Raw genomic sequence first — 14,270 nt, 5'->3', positions numbered from 1 at the left:
GCGGCCTTTCCCACAGGTGGCAAATTACATCAAGGAGCAGTCGACTTGCAACTTCCAGGCCATCGTCATCTCTCTCAAGGAGGAGTTCTACACCAAGGCCGAGAGCCTCATTGGAGTCTATCCTGAGGTAGGGCGGGCCTGGCTCAGGAGCCAGTCCTACTCCCTGCCTGATTTCCCAGGGCAGGAAAGGAAGGCTGCAGTGGAGGGGAAAGGAGGTGGGGGAGCATAGGGAATCAGGTCCTGAATGGCCATTTGGGCTTGTTGGAGCCCTGCCTCTGGAGGCTTAGCCAGCCCAGTCAGGCAGGGCCATTGCATTTGGGTACAGGTGGAAAGGCAGGCAGAGGCAGCCAGACAGTGGAGAAAGGAGGAGAGTACAGAAGTAGGCAGGGAGAGAAGGCACATGGGACTGAGCATATCCTCTCACACCCAGAGAGAACCATTGACTGGGCTTTGGGCAGGTATTCAGGGAGGAGGGTTTGAGGCCCCTGGTCCTGGGGCACTAGACCCCTCTTAATTCTCTCCTTACAATTTTATTTTTCTTTTTCTCCCTCCTCCTTCAGCAAGGGGACTGTGTGATCAGCAAAGTCCTGACCTTCGACCTCACCAAGTACCCAGATGCCAACCCCAACCCCAATGAGCAGTAGCAGTAGTTCTGCCCTCCCGCCCTGTCTGGATTCCTAAGCTGTCCCTCTCCCAATCTCTGGATATTTGACTCCCAACCTTCCCCCTACCTCCTGGCCCTTTTTGGTGTAGTCATGGGATTTAGGCACTGCTAATCAAGCATGAAGAGGAACAGAGGTGATGTTAGGTCTGGAGCAGAAATTCCTGAACGACAGGGAGTATTCTGGCCTCCGAAAGGAGGTGCTGAGCTGAACAGGGCCATCTGTTCATCACACACACCCCCTTCCTCCCCCTCATCACCCATAATCGTGGGCCCCTTGGGCCTCTTGCCCACTGTGTGTGTGGGTATATATGTGTGTGTGTATGTATCCGCATGTGTGCATGTGAGTATGTTTGCAAAATAATAAAGGATATTGGAGACCTGTTTTAGAAGGAGCCTAGGCTGAATTTGATTCCAAGAGAGCTTAGGATGACAGCACCCCTGAGCTGGGCAAAGGTACTCAGGACCTCATAGGAGTCTTAGGCAGTTACCTGAAACTGCCTTCATTCACTCATTTGTGTATTCATTCATTTATGTATTCATCAGACACATACTGAACACCCTCTATTTGTCAGGCTCTGTGCTTGGAATACAGAGTTGAATCAGACATGATCTCTACCCTCCTAGTAAGGAGATACAGTGGGTTCATGAATGACTATAGTTAGCTGAATGTCATATGTACTTTGAATTTGAGAAGAGGGTGATCCCCTCTAGGCTTCCTGGAGGTCACATTTAAGCTAGACCTTGACAAATTGGTAGGATTTGGTCAGGCACTAGGAGTGGAGCATGAGCTCTGGGGACAGACAGTTATGGGTTCTGGTCCCACTTTTTGTCACTTACTAGTTGTTTGACCTTGGGCAAGTCATTTGACCTTCTGTGCCTCAGTTTCCTCATCTGTAAAATGGGGCTAACAATATTACCTACCTCATAGGATTTAATGATGTCAAGCTCCTCACTGGAGGCCTTATCCGTTCGTGGAGCCCACTAGGTGCCGACCCCTCAGAATATAACCCTCATGCCTGGACCCCTGAGAGCTTCTGATCCCAGCTGTTAGGGACAGAAGAAGCCTCCAAATCTGGAAGGTGCTGAATGCCCTGCTGACTGGGAAAGTTTCAGGGCACTGATGGGGTCTACCTGGTAAGTGGAAGGCCTGAGGAAACCTGTAGCTTCAATCATGTCTGGTAACCGGGTGCCTGAGCCCCAATCTGGGTTGTGAGGAAATAGGGGAGAGGTATCCTGGGCCACATCCCAGCCTAACACGTGTGAGGTTCATTTTAGGAACTAACCTCATTAGCTATAAGGATCATGAAGAGGCAGCAAAGCCGGGTGCGATGAGCTCAGCCTTTACTCATTCACATACACCATCACACTTTAATTCCAATCTGTATATTGCTTTTTAAAAGTTAAGTCCATTCTAATTACCCAAATAATGCATGAATTCATTCTCCTTTTGAGAAATTAGATTGTTAAAGATAGTCTCATTCAGCTACCAACCACTCCCCCTCTTGATCCTTCCCCTCTTAGTGGCTGTTGTTTGTTGTACTTCCGTTTAGACTTTGTTTTAATGCTTGTACGTACATATGTGAACTCATTGGAAATATTGTGTGTTTAATGCAAATGATATATTGAATTGTTTAGCAATTTGTTTTCTTTGCTTAACGATGTTTTTGAGATCTGTGCATGTTACTTAATGTAGCTCAATCCATCTTCTGTAATTGCTGTATAGATTGTCATCATATGATTACCACATTTTACTTATGCATTTCTCTTGTGATGGACATTAAGACTGTTTTTAGGTTTTGCTATTACAAAATACTACACAGGAGCGTCCCTATGCCTGTGTGAAAGTGTATGTGTGAAAGTTTACCTAGGGTTGATTCCTAGAAGTGGAATTGCAAAGTCATAGGATATTTATATATTGGTTTTTAATAATACTTCCAAATTGCCCTCCTGTACTATTTACTCAGTATTTTTCTTGAGGTTGATCTGAGGTCTAACATTGTTATCCTATATCATTTTCATCCCAAGTAGTGATATCTGTGAAATCGCAGGTTTGATGTGTGCTAATTATGTATTTTTCTAATACATATTAAAAGACGTAACTATCAAAACAAAATAAATTTGTCTGTTTTCAACCAAAGAAGTCACGTACCACTGGTGGTACTTACTGTGTGCCATAATTTGGCAAATGCTGGCCTTTATGGACGAGCACAATTCGGGGGTCAGACCTGGTTCAAATTCTAGCTGTAGAAACTTGTGCAAGTTACTTCACCTCTGAGCCTAAGTTTCCACATCTGTAAAAGGAGATAATAAACACCTACCTTGCAGTAGTGAAGCAAAGAGAAAATTAAATATATATGAAGCAATTTGGCTGGCATCTAGATCATTCACAGCCCTTTAAAGGTCACCTTTGCTATTCTCCCCACTTTACAGATAAGGAAACTGAGGCCCAAAAAGGTTTGAACCCAGGTCTTCCAAGTCATTCAACTGCTTTCTCCACTGTACAGGTGGTTATCAACCTTGGCTGCACATCAGAATCGTTTGTAAAGCTTTTTCTTTTTCCTTTTTAAAAAGTAAAGCAATATATACATAGGTAAAAAAATAAAATAGTACAGAAGGGCTTATAATGAGAAGCAGCAGTTCCCTGCTTGCACCCCCACATCCAAAGGATGTGGAGCTCTTTAAAAATAAATTGCTCTGGTCCCGCCTCTGGAAATCTGATTCAGCAGGCGTGGATAATAACCCAGATAACTAACCCCTACCTCACAGGATAAAAAGGATTACATGAGATGCCTTAGGCTAAGGCCCTGGCACACAGGAACACATGTGCTACAAAGGAGCTTTGGGGACTTAAGTCCTGAGGATCCAGGAAGTGAGGTGACTTGTCCAAGATTCCACTGGTTTAGTGGCAGAGCCTAGACTTCCACTCGGATCTATTTAGTGCTTGCCCCCTGCTCTCTCCTGTTGTGCCCCACCACCTCCTGGCATCACAGGGCAACCGTTGTCAATGAAGGCTATGCTCACGGGAGGCCGGGCACCACAGTGTTTCCAAGAGCAAGCTGGATCCGAGTAGATTCCCTAGGGCTTGTTGGAGGAACTAGTTTGACTCCCTTATACTGTGGACGCAGTAGCCTTGCTGTAGGGAGTTGAAGAGTACTCCACAACAGTATCTAAGTTTAATTGGGCACTTCTCTCTGGAAATCACAGTGTTGTGCACCAGGAACACAAAGATGAGTCAAATCTTTATCCTGCCTTTGAGGAGCTCACTGTCTAATTGGGGAAACAATTTGTAAAACAGCCATTAACCATACAGTATGATCAACACTGTGACGGGCACAGGAAAAACATCTAGCTTATATGAAGATTCAGAGAAGGCATCCTGTAGTCTAGGTGGTGACACCTGAACTGAGTCTTGAGGGACTGGTAGGAATTAGCCAGTTGAGGAAGTAGAAGGAATTTCCAGATACTGGAAACAGTATGCATGAAGACATGAAGGCAAGAAACAGCAAAACAAATACTGAAGCATGAAGATTCCTGGGGTGGGGGAAAAGCAGCAAGAAAAGGTAGAGAGGAACCAGATTGGAAGAGGGTCGTAAATGCATGGCTACAGAATTCAAATTTGTCTTGTAGGACAATGTGGTTCCCAAATTGGCTGTATACCACAAACAGGTAGGGCATTCTGGACCCCGGCCCCTAAAACATTCAGTAAGTCTGGGGTGAGGATTTGGAATCTTGAATGCTTATAAAGGTTACCACATGGCTAGGGTACAGCCAGATTTGGAAACCATAGCTTGAAGGCGGTGAGGGAGCTATGAAATGGTTTTTAATAGGGGGACTCCAGATCAGATGTGAACTTAACCTGTTTCTGGCTGGCTAGCCAACCAGCATGGAAAACAGATTAGGTTAGATGTTCATGCTGTATGTGCCCGTGCCTGTAGTTTCCCTGTTAAATCAGCTTCTTAACACTACTATATTTGTTTATTTTGTCTCTGAATAAGCTTTAGGCACCACAAGGGTGGGCCTGGGGATATTTTGCTTACCAGTATAGCCCCTGCAAAAAAGCACAGTGCCTGACACAAAACAGGCACCCAGTAAAGTTTTTGAATGAATGAATGCATGAGTGAATCCATTTGTGAGAGAGCGAATGGAGATGACAAGATTAGGAGACTGGAAAAAGACCAGAAGGCCTGCACTAGGGCAAAGGCCAGTAGGAATAGATTGGAGGTGTTAAGGTGTGAACTGTTAAGGGAAGATGATAACTTAATGACTGATTATTGGATGTGGAGGGTGACTGAGAGGATAGAATGAGTACCCATGAATAGCCATGATTCCTACCCTGTCCCAGTCATCTCTTGCCTTATCCATCTCTGAAACAGAATCTCCTTACATCCTCCTCAGCAACTGGAATTCCTCAAGTTAGTTAGACATTCTGTGTGCTGTGTGGTCTCTCACTGCCCCCCTTCTCCCCACCCCTCCACAAGCCATTGATTCATTCATCCAGTTCAAGAAATCTTGGCTAAGCACCTCCAGTGTGCAGTAAGGCTCTTCCAAGCCAGGACTCTGACTCCCTCTTTCCTACAAGAGATGTTTTTGAGGGCTTTCCCAGGTAAGAGTCACATCTCTTATACAATAACTTATAGTGAGATACCCAGAATGTCAGACTTGTAAGGGAAGACTGCCCAAACCCCTTCTGAGGTCCTCAGAGGGGAATTAACTTCCTAAGGTCCCACTGCTAGGAAGTGTTGGAGCCAGAAATGGAACCTAGGTTTCCTTTCTATGTCATCTCTAGAGCCTTGATCTTGATCTATCCCATTGTAGATCAGGACAGGCAGAGGTGGTCAGAGAGAAGGTGGGACTTAGGTTGAACCTTGAAGGTCGATGTATTGGACAGGTCAAACAAGATGCTTGCCAATTACACTGCCCCCTTCTGGAAACCCTTAGCAAACCTGCCATGCTTGCAGTCCCTTCTAAGGGGTTTCTTTAGCATAAGTTGCCATGCTCTGTACCATGTGACCTCACAATCCTGGCCACAGATAGCTGGATGTGGATAGTGTCTGATTCAAGGGCAACCAATCTCTAGGCTGGCCAGTGGCCTATTAGCTGGACTGGCGTAAAGACTCCACCTTACAGGGGTGGCATGTATCAAATGGCAAACGCATGAAACAACCAGATCTTTCAGGGAGGCAGAATGTGAGATATTCAGAAGAAGAGAACAGTTAATTAGAATTTAATGAGGCATTAGTGGTGGTGGGTGAGGGGTGGCCAGAAACTAAACAGCAAAAGCAAAGAGAAAGCTGCAGAAACCATAAGTAAGCAGAGGTCATGAGACATTTGTATAATGAGATCACGGAGCCACAGGGTGGCAGAAGCCATGAAGCAGCAAGGCAACAATGGGCTAAAAGGACGCAGAAGCCATGAAGCAATAGGAGCCACGAGGAACAGAAACCATGAGACAAAACTGACTATGAGATCCACAAAGCAGCAGAAGGCTTGAATAGATAAGATCATGAGACAGTAGAAGCGATGAGACTGCAAGAACCACAAGGTAGCCAGAACCATGTGGCAACATGGCAACAGGAATGGAAGAGGCAGCAGGAGCTACAATGCAGAAAAGCCATGGATTAATAGGAACTGAAGCGCCGGGAGCCATGAAGCTGCAGGACCCATGAGGCAGAAAAAGCCATGGGCTAGCATCGAGGGGGGCAGAAAGAAGTTAGTCAGTAGCAGTAGGAGGAGTATAAATACAGCCAGAAAGGAGTTGAGTCACCAATTTGGGAAGCACTAGAGAAGGGAGCAACAGATGCCTGCAGCTGAGGGGGTGACAAGATAAGCCAGGCTCTAGAGCTGCTTTGGATCATGAACCATTTTCAAGTTTCTGTTCTTCCATGAGGCTGCCTGTGTAGCTGTTCTTGTCTTCCTTATTTCCCTGTGAATGCTTTAATAAATCCCCATCACTAACCTGTGTGTGTCTTTGTTCCTTGGAATCTAAAAGGTTAACACTGTGGTGTGCAGTTTAGATGAGGGGAAAGCAGGGCAGGAGGTCTTCCTGGTGGGTTTGAAGCAAGACATAGAGGTGGGAATTCACTCATCCTTGCCTGCCTCACTGGCATGGGCACCTTTCATTCACTTACTTGACTTATTTTTATCATTCATTCATCCACTCATTTATTCATTACCTTATATATGCACTAACTCACAACTTCACTCATTCATTAATACATTAATGTAAGCATTTACCAGTTCACTTGCTCTTTCCTGTATTCACTCATGCATCATTTTTCCATCCATTTGTTCAGCAGGCATATGTTGAATTCCTGTCATGTGTCAGGCCCTGTGCTAGGTTCTGGGAATTAGATATACATGCCCTCCAGGAATTCTTGGCTTAATTGGGAACTCAGATAAGTAAGCGGTTAAGCACACTAATTGTGGAAGATGATATAACGGAAGTCTAGGTGAGGCAAAGTGAGCATATAGGAAGTATTAGATCGTTCTCCCTGGGGTGGGAAAGCCTTTATAGAGGATGGGACACTTGAACTGAGTCTTGAAAGAGGAATGAGTGCTTACCACTTGGAAAGGGAGGAAAAAACATTCCAAGCAGAGGAGCTGCCTAAGCACAGTTAAATCAAGAGGGTGAAAGTGCATGGATTTCAGGGGGAATGGGGCATCACCCATGCAGTGGGAGAAGTGGTGGAATCCAAGCAGTCAAGCTTAGCTTTGACTCTGAGCAATGGGAGGCTGTAGAAGGGTTTGAAGCAAGGGACTAACTGGGCCAGATTGGTATTTAGGAGGACCACTCTGGTAGCTGGGGTGAAAGAAGGTTGGGGGCATGAAACACTGACCTAAAGAATGTACTTCAGGCTGGGCATGGTGGCTCACGCCTGTAATCCCAACACTTTGGGAGGTCAAGGCAGGAGGATCACCTGAGGTCAGGAGTTTGAGACCAGTCTGGCCAACATACTGAAACCCCATCTCTACTAAAAATACAAAAATTAGGCCAGGCACGGTGGCTCACGCCTGTAATCCCAGCACTTTGGGAGGCCGAGGTGGGTGGATCACCTGAGGTCTGGAGTTTGAGGCCAGCCTGGCCAGCATGGTGAAACCCCGTCTCTACTAAAAATACAAAAATTAGCTGGGTGTGGTGGCAGGCGCCTGTAATCCCAGCTCCTTGGGAGGCTGAGGCAGGAGAACTGCTTGAACCCGAGAGGCAGAGGTTGCAGTGAACCAAGATTGTACCATCGCACTCCAGCCTGGGGGACAAGAGTGAGACTTCGTCTCAAAAAAAAAAAAAAAAAAAAAAAAAATTAGCCGGGTGTGGTGGCATGCGCCTGTAATCCTAGCTACTTGGGAGGCTGAGGTGGGAGAATTGCTTGAACCCAGCACTCCAGCCTAGGCAACAGAGTAAGACTCTGTCTCAAAAAAAAAAAAACCAAAAAAAACAGTACTTGAAAAAAGTACATTTGCCAGGCACAGTGGCTCACCCTATAATACCAGCACTTTGGGAGGCCAGGGCGGGTGGATCACCTGAGGTCAGGAGTTCAAGACCAGCCTGGCCAACATGGCGAAACTCTGTCTCTACTAAAAATACAAAAACTAGCCGGGCATGGTACCGCATGCCTGTAATCCCAGTTATTAGGGAGGCTGAGGCAGGAGACTTGCTTGAGCCCAGGGGGCGGAGGTTGCCGTGAGCCAAGATCGCACCACTGCACTCCAGCCTGGGCAACAGAGCAAGGCTCCATCTCAAAAAAAAAAAAAGTACATTTAAGTGTCATAATCAGAGGCATAAATGAAGACTCGTAGGAACCCCCAAGGAGAGAGAGAGTTCTACCAGGGGACAACGAAGACTTTTGGAGGAGGTGGAATTTGAGCTGAGCCTTTTTAAAAGGGAGGATTCCAACTGGTAGAGATAAGGAGGAAAGGCTTTCCAGGCCTGGGAGACATAAAAACAAGAAGGTGAGAATAAATATGCCCTGTCTGGGCTAACAAATATTCCATTTTGACTAAAGCAAAGAGGCTTCACCTAAGGGAGAAGCAGGAAGAGAGACTGCAAGGTTTCCCAAACTTTATTATATTCTGCTACAGTCGGTCTGGAGGGATAAGGAAATTTGGGGGGAGGAGGGTTGTGGGCAGGAGTGTCCTTTTTAAAATTTTTTTTCTCATTTTAAAATAGAAGTAATCCATGTACCTTATTTAGAAAACTCAAATCAGTAAAGTCAAATCACTACAGACGGACTTGTGAAAAGCAAAAGTCTACTGCCCCACACATCCCCACCCCCACTCTCACTTTTCGCCACCACTTTTAGTTATTTGTTCTGATTTTTATCTCCATACCTCCATAATATGTGGGCATTTAAAAAATCATTACTTTCAGACATTACCCATTGATGGCCTGCTATGAGAGATGAGGATTTAGATCATTTACAGCAAGTTCAACTCCTTCCTGCTTCTAGTATAGTTTAGTTTTTCTGTGGGTTATTGAGTAATGCCTTTATTTCCTGTTCCATGAACTACAGACAATATTTCTAAACTAGAATTTTGTTAGATGAGAGAATACCATTTCCTATAGCCCCCTTCCTCACCATTAACCTCCCAACTTCTGTCATCTGGTCTTTTATATTGTCAAAACATAATGTTAAATTCTGTTCCATAATAATAATTGAGTTTTTTTATGTTTGTTTATAGTTGGGTTCTAAAAATTGAAAAGCAATAAACAGCTGTTAATATGACTATGTATCTTCATTGCAGAGCAAAGCAATGTACTTTTTAATACTTTTTCCTTGTAGCAGCTTTCTATTTTTTCTGAAGTTTCTAATTCTGTTTTTCCTCTTTATCATATATTCCTTTTTTTTTTTTTTCCAAAATCTCCATTAGGAATTCCATCACGTCTACTTTTTGCCCCTTGGGAGACCTTCCCAGAGCCCTCAGTCTCCTTTTCAAATCTTCACTAGTTGCTTTCTAAGGTCTGATGCATAGCTGTCATCTTGTGGCTTCTCTTCACTGCTTTCTGTGATTATATCCACTGTTTGCTGGTTCCCAAGGTTTTTGTTTTGTTTGTTTGCTTGTTCCATTGTTTTGATGGAGCACATCATCAAGTAAGTTTCTCAGAAAGGTTGTATAGGAAGTAGACTTCCTGAGTCGTTGCATGTCTGAAAATATTTTTTGTTTGTTTGAGACAGAGTCTCGCTCTGTCGCCCAGGCTGGAGTGCAGTGGTGCGATCTCGGCTCACTGCAATCTCCAACTCCCGGGTTCAAGTGATTCTCCTGCCTCAGCCTCCTGAGTAGCTGGGACTACAGGTGCGTACCACCACGCGTGGCTAATTTTTTGTTTTTTTAGTAGAGACGGGGTTTCACCGTGTTAGCCAGGGTGGTGAAAATATTTTTATTCCATCCTCACACTTGGCTATAAAGTTTGAAGAGCAATGTCATTTTCCCACAGAACTTTGAAGGCATTGGTTCACTTTCTTCTAGCATTCAGTTTTGATCATAAGATGCATGATAGCAGTCTGAGTTTCATTGCTTTATAATTGACTTTCCCCATCACTTTTTCTCTTCTTTTTGGGACCTCAGTGACACAAATGTTAGATCTTTTATAATAGCCTCACGGCTCCCTGAGGCTCTGTTCATTCCTGCCTCCCAACCCCCAGTTTGTTGAGTAATTCCTATTGTTCTATCTTCAAGGTTGTTGATTTTTTTCCTCTGCCCTCTCCATTTTGCTGTTAACCTATCTGTTGAGGTTTTTATTTTTTTGTATTTTTCAGTTCTAAAATTCTCATTTGGTTCTTTATATCGTCTATTTTTTTGCTGACAGTTTCTACTTGTTTTAATCATGTTTAAGCAAATTGTTGAGGCATTTTTATGATAGTTCCTTAAAAGCTCTTGTCAGATAATTTTAACATTTCTGTCATTTCAATGTTGGTGTTTATTGAGCATCTTTTCTCATTCAAGTTGAGATTTTCCTAGTTCTTGGTTTGATGAGTGATTTTTTACTGAAACTGGGCATTTTGGGTATTGTGTTGTGAGACGTTGGATCTTATTTGAATACTCAGTTTTAGCTTGCTTCCTCAGACACCACTCTGGCAAGGGAGAGGGCACACTGCCTCATTACTGCCAGGTGGGAGTAGAAGTCCAGATTCCCCACTCACTCTCTATTGATACCTCACCGGGAGGGTTTCCTAGTTACTGCTAGGTGGGAGTGGGAGTTCCAGCTGCCCATGCAACCTTCTCTGACACCACCCCAGCAGAAAGGGAGAGGGGCAACCACTTACAGCTAGCAAGTGTGAAGTCTAAGCTTCCCTCTTGGCCTTTGCTGGTGGATGGGAGTGGGACTACAGCTTTCTTCTGTGGTGTTAGAGCAGTTATTATCTAATTGTTGGCTTCTCCAGCCCTAAGTCTGGGATATATGAGACAAAAAACAAACTCAGGGAACTCACCAGTATGTCACTTCTCTGCTACCAAGTTCCCTACCCGGTTTGTCGCCTTTTATCCACCTTTCAGAATTTTATGTTTATATATAATGTCCAAGTTCAATTTTAGCTGTATTTGGTGGGAAGCGTAGGGAAAAGTACTTCTACTCCATCCATCCCTCCTCCTGTTTTTTGTTTTTGTTTTTTTTTGTTTGTTTGTTTGTTTTTTTGAGACGAAGTCTCGCTCTTGTTCCCCAGGCTGGAGTGCAATGGCACGATCTCGGCTCACTGCAACCTCCACCTCCTGGGTTCAAGCGATTCTCCTGCCTCAGCCTCCCAAGTAGCTGGGATTACAGGCGCCTGCCACCACACCCAGCTAATTTTTGTATTTTTAGTAGAGATGGGGTTTCACCATGCTGGCCAGGCTGGTCTCGAACTCCTGAACTGAGGTGATCTGCCCGCCTCAGCCCCCCAAAGTGCTGGGATTACAGGCTTGAGCCACCACGCCTGGCCTCCTGTTATTTTTTAAGAATTGTATTCTTGGTATTCTGAAACTTAATAATTATGTGTTTAGGTTTCAGATCTTTTGTCATTCATTGTGCTGGTCATTTGTTACATCCCTTCATTTTGAAGTCTTTTAACTCTGGGAAATTCTGACATATTATGTCTTTGATCTATTCCTTTTCTCCATTTCCTTTATTCTCTCTTTCTGGAAATCCTTAATGTTAGATGGTAGATCTCCTGAATTTATCTTTTGTAATTTTTTATCCACTCTCCTATTTTCCATCTCTCACTCCCTTCCTCTTTCCCTCCCTCCCTCCCTAGCTTTGTCCCTCTCTTCCTTTTGTTTTTGTTTACTTTCTGAGAGAAGACTTAACTTTATCTTTCAACCCTTCTATTGCATGTCTTTTCATGTGGCAATCACATTTTAAATTTCTTAGCATTCACTCTTGTTCTCTTTTCCTTTCTTATTGCATTCTGTTCTTGTTTTATGGATGTACTATCATCTTGAATCTGAAAATAATAGAGGTATTTTTATATTTCTTTCTGTTCTTTGAAATATCTATTTCATTTGGATTATTTTTTCCCTTGTTTATTTATTTTGGTCTCTTTCAAGTTGCAGTCTTTTCTCAAATGCCTAGTGATCCATAGTTGTTTGCTGATATTTAAGAATGTAGCAATAAAAATCTGATCAGAAGCTCTGTGTATGGGGGCAGGGCTAGGCAACTGGTGGCCTTCCTTTAGGATGACTAGAGAGCTAACTTGCTATACTGCAGAGTCCCTGAATGCCAGAATGCTAATGTCTTTTCTTTGAGGTTGTTCAATTGCCTTAGCGAAGAACCCGCTGGTTTTTGCCTAATGGGTAGATACCTGGCTGCTGTGAATTGTGCACAAGGGAGGGGGAGGGGGATTCATGGTTTGATATGCAGCCTTCCCATTAAACTCCCAATTTTCAGCCCCGCATTTGACTCCCATCCTTCATCATACCTGGCATTGTCAAGACCAAGACACTCCAGGCTTCTGCAGAGAAAGAGCAACTTCTTCCTCTGAAGCATCACCTCCATGCATACTCCAGGCTGTGGCTTCCTCCACCATGCTCCATCAGTCACCATTCCTCCATTTACTTCTATCTTCCAGAAATTTGTTGAAATCTCTCTTTTGCTGATGGACTTGTTCCCACTCTCTTCATCATTGTGTATTTATACCCTTTTTAATCCCTTTACAATGATTTTAGCAGGGTCTCAGGAGGAAGTGGAGAAAAACACATGGTAAGTTTATCATTTTGACCTGCAAATCTACTAGTCTACTTTTAACTGTTTGGGTTTTTTTTTTTCCAGTAATTATCTTCATATCTCTAAATAATATACAGATTTTTCTTTTCTGTCTTTTTTTTTTTTTTTTTTTTTTTTGAAACGGAGTCTTGCTCTGTCGCCCAGGCTGGAGTGCAGCGGTGCGAGCTTGGCTCACTACAACCTCTGCCTCCTGGGTTCGAGCAATTCTCCTGCCTCAGCCTCCCGAGTAGCTGGGATTACAGGCATGCGCCACCACGCCCAGCTAATTTTTGTATTTTTAGTAGAGATGGGGTTTCGCCATGTTGGCCAGGCTGGTCTTGAACTCCTGACCTCTGGTGATCTGCCCACCTTGGCCTCCCAAAGTGCTGGGATTACAGGCGTGAGCTACCACGCTCAGCCAATATACAGATTTTTCTATTTATCAACTTTTATTGATCAATTTTAGTCATTCTCTATTAACTTCCTGCTATTTATACCACCCAAATGCCTTTCCCATGCCTCCAATATAGCCATGTCACTAATTATATATCCTCTATTCCTTATCTTTCTACCTTTAACTAATAGATTTACTCTCCCTTTTCTCTCTTTTAACTTGTCAACTGCACTTTTACTTTTATATTAACAAGGTTAATATTTACACTTTGTTCTATAACCATAATTAAGTCATCCATACTTTGCCACTAGGTCATTCTAAAAGTTTAAGGGCAATAAAGTGTTTACGTTATTATGATTATGTAAATATTGTTCCAGAAAGATCCAATTAGTATATTAGGATTACATTGCTTTTCTTATACAGCTTTTTTTCCTTAGAGTTTCTAATTGTCTTTCTTTTTTTCCTCGCATTGTCTGACTTTATCACCTTCTTAAGTTATTCCAAATTCTCAAGGAAAGTATAAAATCATTTGAATCCCCTTTTTCCCCAGATAACTTCTTCCTGGAGTCCTTCGTCTCCTGTTCCAATTTGGACTGATTGCTCTGTAGGCCTGCGGTGCAGCTGTCATCCTGGGACGTCCCTTCATTATTCTGGGTTGGACCCAATCTTTCTTGGACCCCATATCTTCCTCTTTCTTAGTTTACTCCCTTGTAGTGGACATTGTAGTTGTTCTGCAGCATCCATTCCACTCCTCTCCCGCTGTGTAACAACTATGGGATGTGAGAGGGATTGACCCCACCACCAGCTCTAGGTGTAGGCCTTTATTGGTATAAACTGATCTGAGTAATTTCACCCTCCTAGCCACAGTGATGACTGGTTCAGGGATGACCCAATCACAATGAGGCTTAGGACTTTTATTCAGCGTTTGAGGGAGGAGATGACCTATCTTCCCTTGGATAAGAACAAAGAAGCATGTAGCCTGGTTGCTGCTGTTAGCCATCTTGTGAACATGTGGAAGGCCTACCTGAGGATGGAGCTGAAAA

At 43.7% G+C, this 14,270-nt stretch overlaps 1 protein-coding gene across 3 annotated transcripts in view; it reads left to right on the top strand.

Moving 5' to 3' along the window:
- SMC1A (structural maintenance of chromosomes 1A) overlaps nucleotides 1–2,781 on the top strand; it is a 44,487-nt gene extending 41,706 nt beyond the window's left edge. For all 3 annotated transcript variants that reach the window (XM_054472368.2, XM_063660038.1, XM_054472369.2), the window contains 2 exons: nucleotides 17–127; nucleotides 561–2,781. In XM_054472368.2, coding sequence (XP_054328343.1) covers nucleotides 17–127; nucleotides 561–644 — 195 coding nt within the window. In that variant the 3' untranslated portion in view covers nucleotides 645–2,781. The remainder of the gene's footprint in view (nucleotides 1–16; nucleotides 128–560) is intronic.
- The last annotated feature ends 11,489 nt before the right edge of the window (nucleotides 2,782–14,270 follow it).

Source organism: Pongo pygmaeus, chromosome X (genome assembly GCF_028885625.2).
Source record: "Pongo pygmaeus isolate AG05252 chromosome X, NHGRI_mPonPyg2-v2.0_pri, whole genome shotgun sequence".
Taxonomy (NCBI): domain Eukaryota; kingdom Metazoa; phylum Chordata; class Mammalia; order Primates; family Hominidae; genus Pongo; species Pongo pygmaeus.
The sequence above is the reverse complement of the archived record's forward strand: the minus strand, read 5'-3'. Positions and strand labels throughout refer to the sequence as shown.